Here is a 19,098-nt window from a genome sequence, read left to right on the forward strand (position 1 = left end):
GGGGCGACATCTGGGTGGGGTTCGGGGGGGGGTATTTCATTTCACATTCAAGCCCTCAATTGCTGCCACACGCCTGGTATGGTAATTAGCCTACTTAATTAATCTCAGTAGAGTGCCTAGCACAAGGGCAGGTTCTAATTTGACTACATCAAAGATGGGGGTAAATGCTGCAACTCTGAAATCATAGCAAGGTACTTTGTGTGTGATTTCCACAGTCTGCCGTTATATCACAGGGGCAGCAGGGCAAATCAGAGCTACTGGTTCTCCAAGCATGAACATCTCCACACACACACATATAGTTCCTCCACGTGTTCTCAATTACATTAGGAAGACGGCCATTTTGAAGTGAAACTTAATGAGCTGCGGGCTGCGAGTCAAGCCTGGAATCTTCAAACTAGAGGTGGGAGCCTGATTTGTCGGCGTCTTCCAGGTCCTGCTCTCCCTCCCTCTGCATTTACTCCCTACACCCTCGATGAGACAACGTCCAGCAGATGAACAGCCATGTCAGGAATGCTGTCCCGCACAAAGCCCACTGCTCTGCGGTTCAGACAAAGCCACAGTGTGCGAGGGTACTGGGAAAGAGAGCGCTTCGTGTCAGTGTGACCGAGAAGAGTAAACACTCGCAGGTACAGCGCGAGTGCAGGGAGGGGAGGAAAGGTGTGAGAAAGATGATGGCGAGAGAGAGAGAAAAGTATAAAAACACGACAGGGTTCAAAAAGGCAAGATGTTGATAAAAGGAGGTTAAAAGCCGACAGGCAGATCATTACAAATAACTACGGGACTTTGTTTTTCCTTCCTGGTGTTACACTCATACCAAGATAATGGCTTTATTGTAGTTAATAATCACATCACTACTACTACACTCTGCCTTCTAAAGACGTCTTACAGTTTCTGAGATGCCCCTGCACTTTCTCACCCTTAAAGAGGCAGGAATGTTTACAACAGGAATCACAACAGGCATCACAACAGGGATTTACTCGAAACAGATTGGCCACAAAGCTGAACACTCAAGTTGAGATGTTGGAAATCTTCACCAGTAGCATGCTCAAGGATTTATTTTAAAAGACAAGTGTTTGGCTCATAAAAACATCTTGATCTGTACCATTATGTGCTCTGTCGTTTCCAGCAGTAAATCCCCATCAAACTAACCCGTTTGCTTCACTGCTATTCCCCGATATCAATACACAGCTTTGATGAGACGCAGTGTGACATGGCAGTTTACGAAAAGCAGACCAGTGCACGCTCAAAGGGTAGACGCCGTAAAGTGCCAAGAAACTCTTGAGTCCCGAGACGACTTGAGTTGAACAAACCGAGAGAGGATGTAGATCCGTCTCAAGTGGAATGTGCAGGGAACGGTTGGAAGGGAGTGAGGGAGAACAAACGAGGGTGCCGTCTGTCCCTGCATCGACACGCACTGCATCGACACGCAGCTCCGCCGCTTCGAGCAGCAGGTGCACTGGTTTTGGCGAGAGATCTTTGAGACCCTTGCAATGAGTGACGAGACCCACACATCCAACGAGACAGGGGGGGGGGGAGGGAGTGTCACGCCTATGTCAGCACACAACCTCTCCCCTCCCGTCTGCTTTGAGGCACATGTTCTGTTTTTCCACTCTCCATTGAAATGGAAGACATTGAAGTGGTTAAGACTAATCCCACGGAATTGAGCAACATCACTTAATCAATGTCAGTTGAGTCAAAAAAACACAAGCAATCTGACAATCATACAGATTTTTAACCAACCCTTACTTGGAAGAGGAAAAACAAAATGCAAACAGTCAAGTTATTATTTAAACTGTGTGCTCTAAACATCCATCAAAGGTTTACAGAGCAGCTTCCTGGTTCACTTTGACCTACCGTACTCACTACAAATATGCGCACACCATTTCCTGTACAATGACGGATTATTACCATCATTTCAAGTGCACTCTTTCAGTTTCACTTTCAAATAGAGTGGTTTAGATCGGGGGTTCCCAACCTTTCTGAGCCCATAAAACAAAATAGTGTTGACTTTCAAACCGTCATCACCAGTTGCATATTAAGCATTTTTTCACATTGTGCTGCAGAATTCTACATTTGTCTGCTTTCCTCTTTTGCTAATCAACACTTTAAATTCATCTTGCCACCACCTGAGGGGTCAGGACCCCCGGGTCCAGAAACACAGGTTCAGATAATCTCTTGGCTTGTGTACAAACTGTCTGATCGCTTGAATGCTCATTTCTTGCACCATTGATTTTATTTTTGTGCGAGTTCTCTGTGTTCCCAGATCACAACAATTACTTTTGTGAATCCAGTTCCACACAACACTGATAGAAATTATATTTTAAATAAAACACCCAAGCTGTAATAAACCCTAATTATCCTGTAAAATGTAGCTCTGCCTAGAGGCGGCAAACTAAATGGTTTCAGGGCTTAAAGAGGTGCCTCAGAGGTATGTGCCACACATCCTCAATATCTTCCAGTTGAGTAGAGAAGGTGAGTGTGTACGCATAAGGGCGAGGAACAAAAGCAAATCTTGTGGCCAGTGGGGCCTCCGCTATCAGAGCGTTTCTGTCAACGGTTCGTTTTGTCACATGACTGCGACCGTAATGCGAGCGTCAACACCCAATTTGCATATCTGACGACAAACTACTTTTGCAGGAGTGTAGCTCACAGGGGCAAAGTGGTCATGAGCAGTCGTGTATAAACTCCAGTGTCTAAATTCAAAATGGTCCAGCAGCACTGGAAATAATAATATAAGAATATAATATCTGACGTGAAGAATAAATGAGAATAAAAATCTGATCTACAAACACAACTTCAGCTCTCCTCAGGAGGTTTCTCAAATTTGCAGGTGCACTGCTCCTTCACAGGAAGCTAGAGCCACCACATAACAAGCGAGGGGGAGGAGAAGGGCCTACAGAGCGACTGCATCCTGACAACAACCTCTGATTACACCAATCAGAGCAACACAGTCTGGGTGAGGGCAGGAGTAAAACCAGACCATACACCTCCACACTGCAGTGCCAATAAACAGCAGGCCCTACTCACTCAAATTCTACCAATGGCATGGTAGTTGACGAATGGTGAAAGAGCTCGCCGATGTAATATCAGGAGAGCTGTGGCTGGAAGATGTGTCCAACTCCAGCTGTGGCTAAAATTTTAATGAGCAGCTTTGTGAGCCTCTTTTTTTTTTTTTTAATCAAATATTCCAGACTCCATTTTAATCAGCAGATTCTGGAGATTACTGTCCTCCCATGCTCGTAGGAGGGACAGACCTCACACGAGCGTGCACAGGCTTGCACCACCGCAGCTTCATCTGCCACTCTACAACAAAGTCAAACCAGCGTTTCATTTCCCTGAAGTGAATTATCTTAATACAAAAAAAAGGGTCAAAACGGTCCACAGGAGCGACATCCAATTAGTGTCAAGTGTGACTAATTATAATCCGACAAACGTGTGAAATGAAGTCAGAAACCCAAGACAGAGGCTAATTATAACACACCGAAACACTTCATTAAGCACAGTTTATAGCAAGGAGACATTCCACATCAGAATGCTAAAGCGTCTCTGAGATGAAACAGCAGCTTGACACTAGACGCACGCTGAAGCTTGCTGGGACACAAGAGAGGGAAATAGTCCGAGGTAATAATGGAAATGTACTTTCCAATAATAATCCTGCTAATCTAGCATTGGTCACTTCAACTTCCGAGTGCTTCACTGGGCTGTTCAGGAGCCAACAGAGGGAGGCTGTGATTGTATTGGGCAATTCCCAATGAAACTGAGACGCACGGCATGAAAAGCGCAAAGAAATAAATAGAGATTCAACAGACATATAGCAACCATCCAGAGCATCATGCAATGAGTGTGCAGCTGGGGGGGGGGGGGTTGTCTCGCTAAAGACTGTTCAGTCGCGTTAAATTATTATGAGTAACTAGTCTCTGAACATGTGCAAAATTATCCTCTGCAGAAAATGTCAACATCTAATGGAAATAAATAGTTTGAACTGGACAATCAGGTATCCAAAAAAAAAAAAAATCCTTCTGCATGTTTCCCCTAGGTGTAGTAACAATGGCACAATAACAATGGCAACAGTGTGGGTGGATGTGTGGTCCACTCCTTGTGCTTACAGTCCACGGAGGTGCCAGGGCACCTCTGTGGAGGAGCAGATGGTTCTCCTGCTTGTGCCCAACACTTCCTCTCTGTCGGAGCATCTCTCTGACAGATGGGCCCAGGATCCTGGACCAAGCTAATCTCCAGCACTCCTCCACTTAAAGGCACAGTGAAGTGCCTGCTCTACCTCCACAGTCCCACAGAGCCACAGAGCCGCGATGATGATGATGATGATGATGATGATAACACATCAATACAGGCGGACCGATTTAGTCACGTCCAACTGAACGTGGGTGTCAGCAAACGCAACACATTATTAGTGTAAATATTAAAGAAAATATGACATGAAGCAGGAGGCAAACGGGGTCTAACTTACAGTAATATGCTAACGAGTGGAATTGGTTAAACAATACAGGATAACAAAGGCGAAATGGAGAGAAAGGTGGAGCATTTCTTTGAAGTTGAAGGATAAATGCGACTAAAGCACGGGCTATTTGAGCACAGAGTGACAAGCTATTTCCAACGGCGGACTCAAATTGCTGTCACTTTAGTCGATTTCGCCAGCAAGCATGCAAATACAAAATGCCTCCTCCCTTGCTTTACCGGGTCCTGACCACGTCTGCGCTCGGAGGAGCCAAAGTTGACATGTCGACAATCCACACAAACTATAAACGACTTTCGGAATGTCAGATGATATTCCCCCGCTATGCCCAGCCGAGCACGAAGAAAATCGTCTTTTAATTATTCGGTGCAGCGCGAAGGCACGTTGTCGACAGTTTCCAAATAAATGTACAGCCCAGGAAAGACGACACTCTGTTGTGCTGAAGCCGTACGGAGGAAAAGCTCATCTAGTGCAGTCAAAATGCCAGTTAGTCGAACGCACATGGTTAAGACTAAACGTTAAAATGCTGTGGAATAAAAGAACTATGCGAGGCTACTTTGCCATGCAAGAAGTACACAAAAACGAATTTAGACAGCCTAATCAGTGAAATGCACACGGCTGAAAAACACATGCACGAACAGCCAGTTTTAATGTACAAGTTGGCAACAAAGTAATTGTTCACAATGTCCTAAATGTCTTTAATTACTTACGCTTTTAGTGGATTCTGAATGACAGCCGCCATTTTGCTACAATGTAACGCAATATCGGCGTCTTGCAGTTCTGAGGGAAACCTACAGGAGTTGACCAATCAGAGCTCGGGGTGAAATCGTGGACCAATACATCTGCAGCATACGCGGATGGGGCGTGGCTTCATGGGGTAAACTGTCAAAATTATTTTAAAGGGTTTTCCCTTGTATTTGTATTAGTAGACAACTGAATAACAGCACTTTTAAAGAGACCCTCACTTAAGCTTGGTCATGTATCAAGTGAGCTTCCCTCCTGGCGCACTGAAAACATGCGGTGCAAGTGGCACAGAATATCAACATGGAAGCTTGTGTTTAATTATTTATTAAAATAATTCTAAATCATTTATCATCATCAATAAGCACCAAGCAAATACTTTTCCCTCACTTTATCTGTAGCGGCAGTGTTGGAGAGGAGTGCAAGCAAGGCTTATAATACACAGTTGTGCACACGATCTATTCCTCCCACATACAGTACAGTAAGTGGTTTGACAAAGGCATATTTAAAAACAAACACGCACACACACACACAAAAAAAAACATAGAGGCAATTCCAGATTATGTTTTTGACTAATGGGAGCCGATACAACTTTAATGTTATGCAAATCTTCCATCAGTTTAGTATACACACATCATTGCTTAAATTGTTTCAATCATTCCTTCTTGATTTGTAGTCTGTCGGTGAAATAACTGGACATCACAAGATAAAACGGATATCTGAAGCAACAGACTGCACAATTTTGCACAGGAATGAACTCCAGTACAAGTAACATGACATGATGTATTTCCTATTCTATACTGTGCAATATTAGCACCTCCACGGAGTGAGTGTGTGTGTGTGTGTGTGCGTGTGATGCAACATTCAGACAGATAAATCTATTTTCAGACAAGGCAGACAAAACATTTCCTCATCAGACATCAAAACCAAAAAGTTCAAAGCTAGGAGCAAAGAGAGAATTCACTTTATCTACAAAGCTTACAATTGACAAAGACCCCTTTTTTTTCTTATTTTTAACACCAAAATACAAGCATATGTGTTAAAGGCATCACCTTGTGCTTTGTATGACGTCCACATGTAAAGCACGTGTCTCAGTCACTAAATATGGTTCAATATCTTATCACTGCCACAATCGAGCATCATTTTTTTTTCTGTGTAATAAAGACAAAAGGACAAAAACTATAAGGCGAGAAAGAGTGGTTTGCATACAGTTGCTACAATGTATATATATAAATATCCATACAGAAATTAAGGTCAAACAAAAACCAGAAAAGGAAAATATACATTATCAATAACGGAGGTATAATAACAGAAAAACAAGCTGTGAAGAGCTAAAACATAACTAAAATGTGTTGTCCTTATCCTGTCAGTCGGTGCCTACGGAGACGTGAGTGAAATATGTAAAGCTGGTTTGAAAACAAATTTGGATATTCTTCAGTTCGGCAAAACAATGTTCATACAAACAAACTGCAAATATTTAGAAAACAATTAAAATCAAGGTGTCAAGAAAACAAAATGTGAACATGAAATACATACATTTTATAACATGGATGCACTGAATTGCCGCTTGGTAGAAGAGATAGTGAGGTCCATTCAGAGACCATCCTCTGAACACGTAGAAGGCCATGGATCTCTCAGACTGTCATGCATACCGAGTGTTAATATGTTGTAGTTTAAAATCTTCAATACATAAATATTTTTTAGCGTTTTAAATGTACACTCCTCTAACATAGTTCTATGTTTTCATACATCCACAAATGACATGATAAAATCTAAACATTATACCAGCACAGACACAGTGACCTGAATGATATTTGGCACACCAGATATCCACAATCTAGACCTGCTGTGGTTCAGCTCAGCTCAGTTTGGGACAGACTAGTTGATCATCTGGATATCTGGATTTTGGCCATGGTTAGCAACAGCCTATAACAGCTGAAAAAGGCGTAGTGCAAAAAAACTAAAATGTTGCAATACAGCATGCAATGGAACCTGTAGACATACCCGCAGGGATATAAAATATCACCTTGCGACATCAGAGAAACAATGCTCAATAATAAGAACTGCTGGAAACTAATAACACCAACCCCACAGGGTCCTCGACTAACTAATACTCTTCAAATGATACATTTTTTTTTTTTTTAATATACATTTTCTGATAGTAGAAAAATAGCTCAACAGCCTTATTCAACGTAAAATTCGGGACTTGTGTCAATAAGAATCAAAGTATTCACTCTGAATAATCAAGAGTGGAAATGCAGGTTTCACACTCAGTCAAGTAACTCACATGTTCCGGCTGTTCTACAAAGGCCACAGGAACTCTGCTAAACGTCCTATAGATGTACGCCTAAATACTTCCTTTCCACAGAAACAAGACAGAACCTTTAGATTAACGGAGGTAAAGCAGTGACAGACTGCGAGCTGAGCGAGTGAGTGGTTCTCTCCGGTGCTCTGAGGAAGGAAGGCCTTCCCTGTTAAAGTTCTCCCGGTTTCTGGTTGCAGGTGGTGCAGACGCGCACGGGGTGGTCCCAGCCCCGCGACGGGACCGACCGGCGCTCCGGGGAGCAGTCGTCACACACTCCTTGGCCACAGGCACGGCAGTGGTGCTTGGACAGCTTGGCAGTGAACTCGCGCTGGCAGTTGTGGCAGGACAGGATGTCCTGGTCAGGCACCCAGTAGGCAGGACGAGCGGCATCTTTCACGAGGCCTAGAGAGCGTGACACGTAACATAAGTACACACGCAGACACGAGCAGGTATCACATACAGTATAAGGTAACACTTTTACATTAGTAAATTATAGGGCTGACATTTAAAAAGGAACTGGCTTGAACGTTTGACATTATGCTTATTCACTTTCTTGCTGAGGAGATTGAGAACACTGTCATGTCTGTTAGCTTAGCTTAGCATCAAGACCCGACACAGAAGAGAACTGCGAGCCTCACTCTGTCCAAAGGATACTGTAGACCAACATTATATTTACTTGTAAAGGGCATTGATGAATGACCTGATGTACTGCAGAGATTGTCAGGTGATCAACGTCCAATTAACGTTATATGTTGATTGTGTAATCCGTGCAAAAAACTGAAGTGTAAGAGCGGCAAGGTATGTTTTTTACGGGGGGGGGGGTTTGTGTCCTGGACATTTTCTTGGCAGGAAGCAATGACTTCCTGAAATCTCTGCCGGTTGCCTGGCAACTGCTCCCGGACAAGAAACCCAGAAGTCCAGCACGTAACCTCCCCCTAAAAACGTCAATGTCCCAAAAATGTTGAGCTACTCCTTCAATTTGGAGGCACATTCACGTACTGTGATTAAAATACTAGACTGCTGACTGTTCGATGCTAATTCTTCCTCACTACTGTTTGAAGTGCACCATAACCTCAACCCCTCAGCTGTCTTGATTGAGGTATCCATGGAAACATGGAAACAAGATTTGGATGTGGAGGCGAGTATTTTGCTGTGATTAGAGCAGACCTGGCTCTGAGGCATAGTTGGGGTGGTGATGGATATGGAGAAGTTTTCAGCAGGATATCAAACATTCATATATGTCCTTTATCAGTCAATATAGGTCTAGAGGAGCCTCATTTAGCAGCCCAATACACATTAATAATCACAGTACTAATGCTTTGGATGAAATAAATATAAAGGGCTATTTCACTGTGTTTTTGAGTGAGTGCAGCATTTATTCCAATGCAGCAGAGCCAGTTTTGAGATTATCTTGACAGAAACGCGTGATATTGGCTGTTGTAAAAAAAGGTTGGACCAAAATTTGTGGACAGAGTGACTGATCCAGACTACTGCACAGTCTATGAGGAACCTCAATACATTCATATTATTGACTCAAGACATATATAGCAAAAAGGTGCGTTTACAGCAGGAAGTCTCGTAAAAAGAAATGAATAAACAGGCTTAACTGATCATCTCTCTCGCCTTTGCACTGAGATGAAACAATAAATAGAAGAACTGACATGTTAAACATTAGGTAGCAGAGCACTCCTATATGGAAGCACTGACACATGAGATTGTAAATGTCAGTTTCAGCTGCTGTAGCGAGAATGTGTGTGGGAGGATTTTAAATTTGTAGTCAATAAAACCTTTTATTGGCAGAAATAAGTTACAAACAAATTCAAATTCAGTATTTGAACTTGTCTTTTATAAAAACTTTAATTGCAGACACTCATCTGAGTCCACTCATAATGTTGACGCAGTAGAACACACTAGGCCGGTTGGGAACCGACTGCCCCTGTTTGGACTGTGAGCTTTTAGTAAATGTACAAGCTCTATTGGGCCATCAGGGCATCCTATATTCCTTATAAGGGAAGTCAGACTCCTGCATAACATATTTGAGAGTTCAAACTAGAAACAAGGCCTCGCTGCTTTTCTTTCTTGCTGTAAATAAGCAGGTCACACCTCTGCCACCAGAGGGCATTGTATCCACTCACTCACATTTACTGGGTCATTAATTCCCGTTACGCAACAATCCTCTCTTCATGTTTTGTTTAGGGCAACACTCACCAAATGGGATGTCAATAGCAGTGACCACAACCCCAAACGTGTTGGTGACTGCTTCCCCAACCTTCCTGGCCAGAGTTCCACCTTCTTCCTCCTCGAGCTCTGCCTCGAGCAGCTCTGCATAGAGAAAATATCTTTGCTCAAGCCCCCGCCGCAACCAAATGTTACTCGGCCGCATGGCACACAGAAGAGGAACAGTGTGTACCTGCGTATGAAGCTCTCTGTTCGAAGCAGATGTCACAGACTCTGACAGGGGCCAGGCCCCAGCCTCTCTCGGGCACGGGGGCAGCTTTGGAAGAGCAGCCGTCGCAGAAGCCCTCCCCACAGGCACGGCAGTGATGCTTGGTGTCGTTGTCCTGGAAGACTGCGTGACACTTATGGCACACCTTGTACAAGAAGAAAAAAAGCAATAACAACAGATGTTTTTATTGATGAAGAGCTATGACTTGCGTAATACGCAAAGATCACCACGGACAGTAAACATAGCTCTGGACACGAAAGTGTTGACTTGGCTGTTGGTGGTGGGTGGCAGAGGGTGGGGCTGTGAGTCACTCACCAAGATGAGGGAGTTGGGTTTCCAGTAGGCTGGGGCGATCTGATCCGTCAGCCAAGACGTGACGGCCTTGGCAGGCTTGACACTGAGCTCTGACACAGACTGGGCCACTAGGTTCACTCCATCCAGAAGACGCTGCGCTGCATTGCTATTGTCCTTTAAAAAGCCAACCGACTGCAAACAGGAGACAGGTTTTTACTACATAAGTAGACACATGGTTACCTCTAGACGTAATGATAGGTCTGTATGATTACAGACAGTTAAGGCAGCATCATAACAAATCAAACAGCTGGTTTATCTTACCCCGGGCCATACATGCTGGATCTCAGTGCGGACAACTGTATCCACAGGGTCCTGGTTCCCGTACCAGTATTGACGGCTCCGATAGATCACTCCACAGTTGGGACATTCAATGACGTACCTTAACATACAGCAGACACATGAATGTACAAGTCTCTGTGAAAATATAAATGTAAATATCTGAGATATTACTTGGAATCTGTTAGTAAAGTAAATAGAAAAAAATTGATTTTAGGTCAGCTAAAATGAGGCTGTGTAAAAGGTAACATGAGCCTAACCCAAGCCGTGTTACACATCACCCTGCGGGTCATTGTGCTGCTACTCACCCAGACCAGGCGTATTTGGCGAGGCCCATCCATGGAGAGTCTGAGGAAGCTGAGGTCTTAGGGACCACTATCACTTCCTTTCCCCCTTCATAGCAAGCCTAAAGTGATGCAACACACAGTGACGTTATACTCATCAGTCATGGAACAAGAGGAACGACACAGTCAGTGGTATAGAGAGATGAATTAGTTCTAGCTAAGCGATATAGGTGAGCGACTGTGCTTACCTTACAGGTGTAAATGCGATTATCATACTGAACAGAATAACGACAACGGTGCTTTGCCTCATGGCACACTCCTTCTTCTAAGTGGTTCATGCTGTTCTTGCAGCCAGATCTGGGACCAAAGTAAACCGCCAGAATGTTTAACAATCAGAGGGGCAAGGGATTGAAGGACAAGTTATAATGGTTGGAATGTATTTAGAGGGAGGAAGGTACTGACCCACAGCTGAGGCACAGGCTGGAGCAGGTGAAGTACTCATCAGGGAAGAAGCAGCTGTGGGCTACAAGCTCACCTGCAATTTCTCCATTAAAGCGCTCACTCAATGCCTGCAAGAGAACCAAGGACCAGCAGAAATGAGCTAGACCCAGAGGAAACCAGGGGTTTCACCTCCACTTCACTGTGACATTGCATGGAAACAGAATAATGCATTTTATGAACAGTTACATGAGCTGTGCTGATTAAAATGCATCTTTATCTGAATTCAGGAAACAGTTTATCAGCAAATGACGCATCAGTGCAGTTCAATGCTGGCTTTATAACAACAACCAGCCAGTCTGAAGCAGGCCGGAAGCTGGCCGGAAGCTGGCCGATAGTCAAACTGTATACATCTCTATACCTGCAGGGCTTTGAAGATGACCAGAGGGGTGCGTGGGGAACGGGTGGCGTTGTTATCCAGGAGCTGCTCCAGTTTATTCTGCAGGCCACGGAAGTCAGTTGGGGGGCTGAGAGTCTGCGTGCCCCAGTACTGTACAGAGCTGAAGGCCTCTGGGAAACGGGAAAGCTTCTTGAAGCGAGCCGACAGCAGTCGGTCTACTGACTCAGATGATTTATCTAAAACAAGACACAGATAATTACTACAGAGTGTAATCAGAATGTACAGTAGATAATCAGCATTTGCTTCAGATACACAACATAGTTCTTACAATACCGTGCTTCATTGTATCAATTATGGTATGTGAAAGAAAGATATTAAATGAAACAGGCTGTAAGCTAATATTTGCTGAAGCTGAAATTATCTGCAGAGCTTAAACCTTAGTTTACTTTGAAGCCCCGCCCCTCGTCCCTTACGGTGATGCAGACCTACAATCATGGTGATACAGTCACAAAGTATTGTTTCAATGGGTGTCTTCCAAATAAATTCTTTGACTTGTCTAATAAATGTGCTACAGATGAAGTAATGACACTCCACCCATTACTAGCGTGACCTGAGAGTAACAGAAGTGTTTAGATATTTTACCTGAACCAAGCAGCTTCGTGTGGACTGTTTCATGGAAGATGACCACCGCAGGGCCCAAGGTGGACAGAGGGACATCCAGGCCACAGCGGGCTGTTGTAGCCTTCAGTTCCTTGGTGAAATGCTTCAAGTAAGCATCAGAGGCATCCCCGAGGAACTTGAAGAGGTCGTCGTGGAGTCGGTCGGCATGGGTGCGGTAGATGATGAGGTCGGAGATGGCGAGCACCTTGAGCAAGAGACGGGTTCTCTGGCCCTGTTTGGAGCTGTTCCCAAGCAGCCCCTCTGTGTCGATGACTACTACTTTACGGAAGGGGTCAAACGCCGCCCATACACCCACCGTACAGGACTCTTGTGTGGGAGAAGTTTTGAACACCTCTCTGCCCATGAAGAACGTGTGGTTCAGGGTGTGAGATTTGCCCTCTCCTGTGTTGCCAAAGATGGACACCACCTTCAGCAGCTGGTCAGGGTTGCCGCTGAGGCTCTTTACAAATGAGGATTCATCTTTTATCTTCGGAGAAACAAGAGTTTTGAGTTAACATTTGTTTATTTGTTTTGTTGTATTGATTCTGTTATCATACATGACAAGTGTGATTCTTGCACAACTCACCTGCATTTCCTCATTCTCGTCAACCAGGAGAAAACTGGAAATATTCTCCAGAAGTTTTGCTCTCTGAGATTTGGTCTCATCGGGTATTTGGACAGCGGGCAGGACAGATGTCTGGACAGAGTTGACCTGGGCAGGTTTGGGTGGTGGAGGATAAGATATGAGCTGGTGTTTCTTCTTGTTGCCTCCACTGTGCGTGCATTTGTGGCAGTCTTGGCACAAGTTGACTTTGCAGTTCTGGCAGCGAACCACAGATCTATGGCGTTTGCCATTGTCTCCATTACCTCCTTTACAGTTGTCACAGTAAGGGACATGCCCAGGTCCTATCTGAACCCGCTCATGGTTCTTCAGATGCTCCTGACTGTGGAGCTCCAGCTCACAACGAACACACTGCAAGCTTTTGCATTCATCACACTCAAATGCGGCCTCCTCGGAGCCACCACAGGCATAACTCTCTTGACATATTAGGCTAGTATTGACTCCCTTTTCCGAAGATGAGCCATGCCCACTCATCGTTTCTCACAAGGTAAACTTGAAAACAGAGCAGTGCTTATTGTAACAGCCTTGATAACAGTACCAGCTATTTCAAATAGCAGTTAATGGAAATTGTACAACAACAACAAAATCAAGTTACAACAGCTGCATGGTAACAGGGCTGGTGGTCTCAACAATAAAGCACTCTCGACAATAATACTATATATTAAACTACTTTTCGTAGCATGGATTTAAAACACTTACAATGGTAATAATAATGTTATTTAGTGCAACAAACAGTGAGGCAATGAAGCAGAAACAGCTGTCTCCTTGAGTTACACCAGATATGTTTTTACCAATAACAGTTAGCTTGTTCATGAACCAAAGTTAGCATTTAGATGCAGAATTACATAAGATATATAGGTTAGCTCACAAAATAAATAAAATATTAACATGTAACGTTACAGGTATACAGTACCGACCGAGACAATGAACTCTCCCTGAAGGATGAATGTGCAAATGTTGACGCTAACAACAGGCTAGCTAGCAAACGGATCCACAATAGCTCGCTGGCAAACTCAGTAGATAATGTGGCATCCAAACAGCAACACTTAGTTTAAGACTAGCTGGTTTCGATGGACAGTTTTAACTTCCCCCCCCCCACCCCCACCCCCCCAAAAAAAAAGCTGTAATTAGCGGACCAGCAAGCCCGAACAGTTCATAGCCGTACAAACAAGCAGCTCGCCTCAAGTCTGTCAACTGAGCTGTAACAACATATCAACAAAAACAACAACCAGTCGACGTCAAAAGCTCGGGTATCAGCGGACTATTTTGCTTTAAAACGGGAGGGAAATCCGCGCTATTTCGTTTAAAAAGTATTTCAAAAAGTGTTACTGCATTTGAATCCTTCCGAGCAGTGTCATTGTTTTGTTCTTCGGCCCCCTCCCTAGCAGATTTCACTAGCTACGTTATTTTGTTGCCAGGTCAGATCAGCTGATCAGATTATTTTCAGTCACAGGGTCAGACCAGGGTAACGTGCTGTTGCATGATGGGAAACGTAGTTATACAAGACGGACAAACTGTGAGACGCACGAGCAGAGACGACGGTTTCTGATCAGTTGACAAAATGTTTTCATGTGCTCACAAAAGGAAACTTGTCTGCAAATTGAACTCAAATAATTGAACTGATTGCTGATATAAAACCTGATGATATACCCTCTGTCTACAGGGTTTAGGTGTATTTTACGCAAATATTTTGGAGGGGAAGTGGTAGGCTACATTTTTTACAACCAGTCTTTCCAGAGGGCACTGAAATCCTCTTGGATTTATGCTACCCCAAAGCACAGTAAAATACCATAAGTTATTACAAGATGAAAGCAAGAGGCACAACCAAATATTTAAATTAATTTACAGATATTGCTATAATGTTATTTGTTGGGTCTCATGTGTTTTTCTTTAGTGTTTTTGTGCTCTTCTGATACATGCAAATGAATAAGATACAGACAACTTAAAAATAATAAGACCTTGGTCTTAGTTGTTGTGGCAAATTGCCCCATGTCACAATACATTTTAATGAATATGATCTTAGTTTTAATATCACAATCCTTTTGGGTCAATCCTAATTAAATATTCATCTTCGAACATCATTTTAGCAAAGACATTTCCAAGTGGGTGGCTGTTTTAAAAGTAATTGTGTTACACATGCCTGAGCATAAGCTTTCAAACAGAGGATGGATTTAAATGGCTTTTGTCTTGTAAAGTAACACTTCAAAGTATCAGCAGGTGACTATTTGTCTTAAATGACTCTTTTGTGTTTTCCCTCCATTTCTTCACTAACAGCAGGCTACCTTCCTCTGCAGGGTCTGCAGACTATATGTTATCCAATTTAATTATTAAAGCAATTTAAAAAAAACACAGCAACTGGCAATTAAATATGGGTTGCATAGTGCATTTATTACAAAGCTTTACACACACATACACACACAAAAATATGAACAACGGTAACAAATAAAACATGAATGAAAGGAAAGGACAGAGAAGATGTAAAAAAGAGCAGAATATGTAGTTTACTTAATGCAATGAGTTTTGGATAAGGATTGTAACATTTCAATGCAGGTTGTCAATGATCATGAATTATGTTTCAGTGCACAATTCACATTCTGTGGAGAAACATTTGAAAACAAATGCACAATATGCCATAAGACTCCCCCAACAGACTGTGTCTACTGAGCAGAATCCACTCTTTGACCACACATCAGATGACTCTGAAGACTTTCCTCCATCCACAATCACAAAAAATCTTGAAACGTTTGAGCAGGCTGAGCTTTGGAGAGGTTTTGCCGGTGTGCTTGTGCTTGATGGCAGCAAATATAGCACAGTCAAACACATCTTTGAGGTTGTGTTGTGTCAGAGCAGAACACTCCACATAGCCATGAGCTCTGATCCTGTGTGCCAGCCTTCTGGCCTGGCTGAAGTGCACTGGTTTGGCGCTCCGCTGGTCCAGATGAATAAGGATGTCCACATTGTGGCAAAGGTCCGACTGAGTTCCAACCAGAAGGATGGGAGAGGTTTTGTTGCCGGCTCGGATTTGTGGGATCCATTTGAAGGTGATGTTGTCAAAGGAGACAGGGTTCACCAGGCTGAAGCAGAGAACGAAGACGTCCACATGAGCGTAGCACAGAGAGCGAAGATGGCCAAACTCCTCCTGTCAGATAAATTCACGAGAGATAAGGAAGAAAGGACTAACTGGTCTGGTGAAGAAATTCCATTTTGATGTGGAACATTTACCTGTCCAGCAGTATCTATCAGTTTGATACGAGTTGGGATGCCATTCACATGAACCAAACCTGTAAGTCAAATAGAAACCAGTTGTATTACTGAGTCAAGCAAGCTTTAACCTTTAAAGAATAACCTTCACTCACCGGTGAAAACATCAAAAGCTGTTTGTCTGTACTCGCTGTTGTATCCGTTGAAGATGTAACTGATAATCATGCTAGTCTTCCCCACGGCTCCATCACCAACCAGCATGCAGCTCAGCTCTCCCCTCAGCCTGTTGGGTTTATCACGTCTCTGGCAGGCCATCTTTCCTTATATATTTAGGCTACTCCATTTTCCCAGCAGTTTCAAAGTCCAAGCAGGAGCACAGCATTACTGTAAAATATGTCTTCTCCCCCAGGGGCCCGTTGGTGCCAATAAAGGAGAGAGGACACCTCGATTTGAAAGAACAAAGGCACCCAATCAGATAGTCTGTTTCCCTTTGATGCTGATTAACATAGTCACTCCCACCAAGACGTGACGGGCCTGACCGCCGGTAAAAGTCAGCTGTAGGTACAGACAGTAACTTCCAGACTGCGACTTGCACAGCAGAGTGCAATATTATTAAGCTTAATAGTCTGCAAAGTGTATCTTATCTTGTGCATATGTGTATATTGTAAGTTAACTAAAGTAAGTTAAATAAGTAAGTATATATTTATATCTATCATATCTATAAATATACTGCTATTAATAACTTTGTAGTTTAAGGGCTTGAAAGAAGTTACTTTTTCAGGCTACTGATTCATTTTAAAAGCTCGTGCTGCTTCTATATTTGCTTCTGCCTCTCGCAGTCTCTATCGCTCATTAATGTATTTAATAATTGAGTGTAGTACCAGTATTGATCCCTAGAGGGAGGTGTTGCCCCAGCATTGGCTTTTGCATGTTGGTGTCCACCTTGTGCTTCATCGTGACGCTGCTTTCAGTTTCTTCTCAACAGACTACAACTTTTTGAGATTTCACGGATGGTCAGACACATTATTTAATTTTTTGTGTTTAATGTATAGTGTATTTTTGGTCTTCAAGTGGGACAGAAAATTGTCATCTTTCACAAAAGACCAGATGTCCATTTCTTAGTTCACTTTATTAATTGTTAGGTAATGTGCTTCGCTACCATATCACACCTCAGTAACTTCGGTATCTGAGATTGTTTTTCCCTGACTTGGTTTATTGTTCATGTGTTTTCAATCTATGAATTCAATTTTCTGAAGGCAGCTTTATTCTCATGTGTAAAAGGGGTAAAGGGTACAGCGGAGGGGACATTGTTAAACTGTCACCAGCTGCAGTTTATGGCAGAAGCTAAATGTGCCATGTTTCATCCTGTCTCTTTCAGGGTGACTGGGTTCATAAATACACCCAAATAATATTCCTACTTTATTGAAATTAAAATCATCAAACATTCACTTGTGGTTTACACAGCAAAACTGTGCAAAAATGTACTTGTTGGTGAATGTCTATTAATTGTTTGACATTGTTAGGCAGTTACTCCAAGTTGTGCCTCTTTTGCATGGAACTGCTTCTGGTGCAAAGTTGTAGGAATATTTGATTGTGTTCATGAAGATAATAAATGAGCAGGTTATGATGCTTATGATCGAGCCTTCAGATCATCACCACACAGAAATCCTTGTGTCTGTCCCCTGACCTTATGAAACAGGCTTTATTTTGTCATAATGATAAAATGTTTATAATAATGAATACACATTCTCTTACTGTATTTTGCTTTGAATAAACTCATTACTGCAGTTATATAGTTTTGCGGTATTCGAGCTGAGTGTATATATTAAAAAACTCAAAATGCACATTATCATCGTAGTATTGCAGAAGAACTGTAAGAGCATTGGTAAAATGTGGTTTTAGAGATCGGTATACATTTATGGGTGAAAATAAAGCTTTAAACAATGAGTTGTTCCTTATCTGTCTGAGCCTGCAGGAAACTCTGTGCATTGTGTTGTAAGGTCTCTGCTTCCTGTTTGCCGTTGTTTCTTGCTCACTCGTTCTTTTCTCCCTTTCTCTCCCGCTTTTCCCACCACCTGCGCTGTGAGTGATAGAGTTTATTCCCAATGGTAGGAGGACAACATCTGGTCCCCCCCCCCCCCCCCCCCCAACACACGTCATGTTGCCAGCTCGGCTCCCATGCTACACCTCTGGCAGCTGTGAGTCACAATGATTGTGTTCCTTAAGCCAAGGTAAATGTCAAACACAGGAAACGGTCTTTAAATATCTCCACATCCAAAGATTCTCTTTCCTGTAACAGACACTTTTATCATCACAGCTCAACCAGTAAGCCGCTCTTCAATACTACAAATGCAAATACAGACACTGTGCTACTGAATGCAAACGTGTTTGCATGTACCTTAACCTGTGAAGCAGATGTCAGCAGCGTGTTCATGACTTTAACAGTGGCTCAGTGTCTAGAGAGAATCAGTCGGGATGCTACAAACATGTTTTGGTTCTGCATTCTCACGCTCTCTCTCTCTCTCTGCATGACTAGACATGCAGAAATGTATCGCGACATAGATACACAAAGGTAATCTGCTTAGTAAGTGTCTCTTAATATGCAAATTAGGGCGGGCTCCCAAACACAGCACGCCTTAAAATTCCTTCCTCTCATGTTGACTGACTCATGAATTAATGCAAGAATAAGATAAACTCAAATGCCCCTCATGTCTCTCCGAACTATTGCTCTGCATGGTTGTTAAAAAGTAAACCCAACAACTGATTCAAATTCCTGTTGTATCTTAAAGCTGACAACAATAGAGAAATCTGCCATGTAGGTGTTAAGAGATTATGCTCCTCTCTAAGCCAGAGATCAGCATGGCACACTGTAGACAGGGCACAAAACAAGTGGCAGACAC

At 43.0% G+C, this 19,098-nt stretch overlaps 3 protein-coding genes across 4 annotated transcripts in view; all 3 read right to left on the bottom strand.

Annotated features, from left to right (window-relative positions):
- The window catches only part of LOC116383712 (zinc finger protein DPF3-like), a 15,163-nt gene extending 9,928 nt beyond the window's left edge, over nucleotides 1-5,235 (bottom strand). Inside the window, exon 1 of one of the 2 annotated variants that reach the window (XM_031847764.1) lies at nucleotides 5,182-5,235. In XM_031847764.1, coding sequence (XP_031703624.1) covers nucleotides 5,182-5,213 — 32 coding nt within the window. In that variant the 5' untranslated portion in view covers nucleotides 5,214-5,235. Of the gene's footprint in view, nucleotides 1-4,692 lie in introns of both variants that reach the window. The other variant, XM_031847763.1, reaches the window with a different exon arrangement.
- A 542-nt stretch (nucleotides 5,236-5,777) lies between these two features.
- On the bottom strand, nucleotides 5,778-14,405 carry LOC116383917 (zinc finger FYVE domain-containing protein 1-like). Its single transcript, XM_031848115.1, has 11 exons — nucleotides 12,962-14,405; nucleotides 12,358-12,862; nucleotides 11,737-11,951; nucleotides 11,340-11,446; nucleotides 11,126-11,234; nucleotides 10,902-10,999; nucleotides 10,579-10,696; nucleotides 10,279-10,449; nucleotides 9,928-10,108; nucleotides 9,726-9,839; nucleotides 5,778-7,919 (listed from the first exon to the last, which is right to left on the bottom strand). The coding sequence occupies exons 1-11, from the start codon at nucleotides 13,469-13,471 to the stop codon at nucleotides 7,687-7,689; spliced, it is 2,361 nt and encodes a 786-aa protein (XP_031703975.1). The 5' UTR covers nucleotides 13,472-14,405; the 3' UTR covers nucleotides 5,778-7,686.
- A 1,281-nt stretch (nucleotides 14,406-15,686) lies between these two features.
- LOC116383826 (rho-related GTP-binding protein RhoV-like) lies at nucleotides 15,687-16,513 on the bottom strand. Its single transcript, XM_031847952.1, has 3 exons — nucleotides 16,354-16,513; nucleotides 16,220-16,278; nucleotides 15,687-16,136 (listed from the first exon to the last, which is right to left on the bottom strand). Exons 1-3 carry the CDS (start codon nucleotides 16,511-16,513, stop codon nucleotides 15,687-15,689), a joined length of 669 nt encoding a protein of 222 aa, XP_031703812.1.
- Nucleotides 16,514-19,098: the final 2,585 nt, after the last annotated feature.

This window comes from Anarrhichthys ocellatus, unplaced genomic scaffold, assembly GCF_004355925.1.
Source record: "Anarrhichthys ocellatus isolate YVR2014 unplaced genomic scaffold, GSC_Weel_1.0 scaffold7, whole genome shotgun sequence".
Classification (NCBI taxonomy): Eukaryota; Metazoa; Chordata; class Actinopteri; order Perciformes; family Anarhichadidae; genus Anarrhichthys; species Anarrhichthys ocellatus.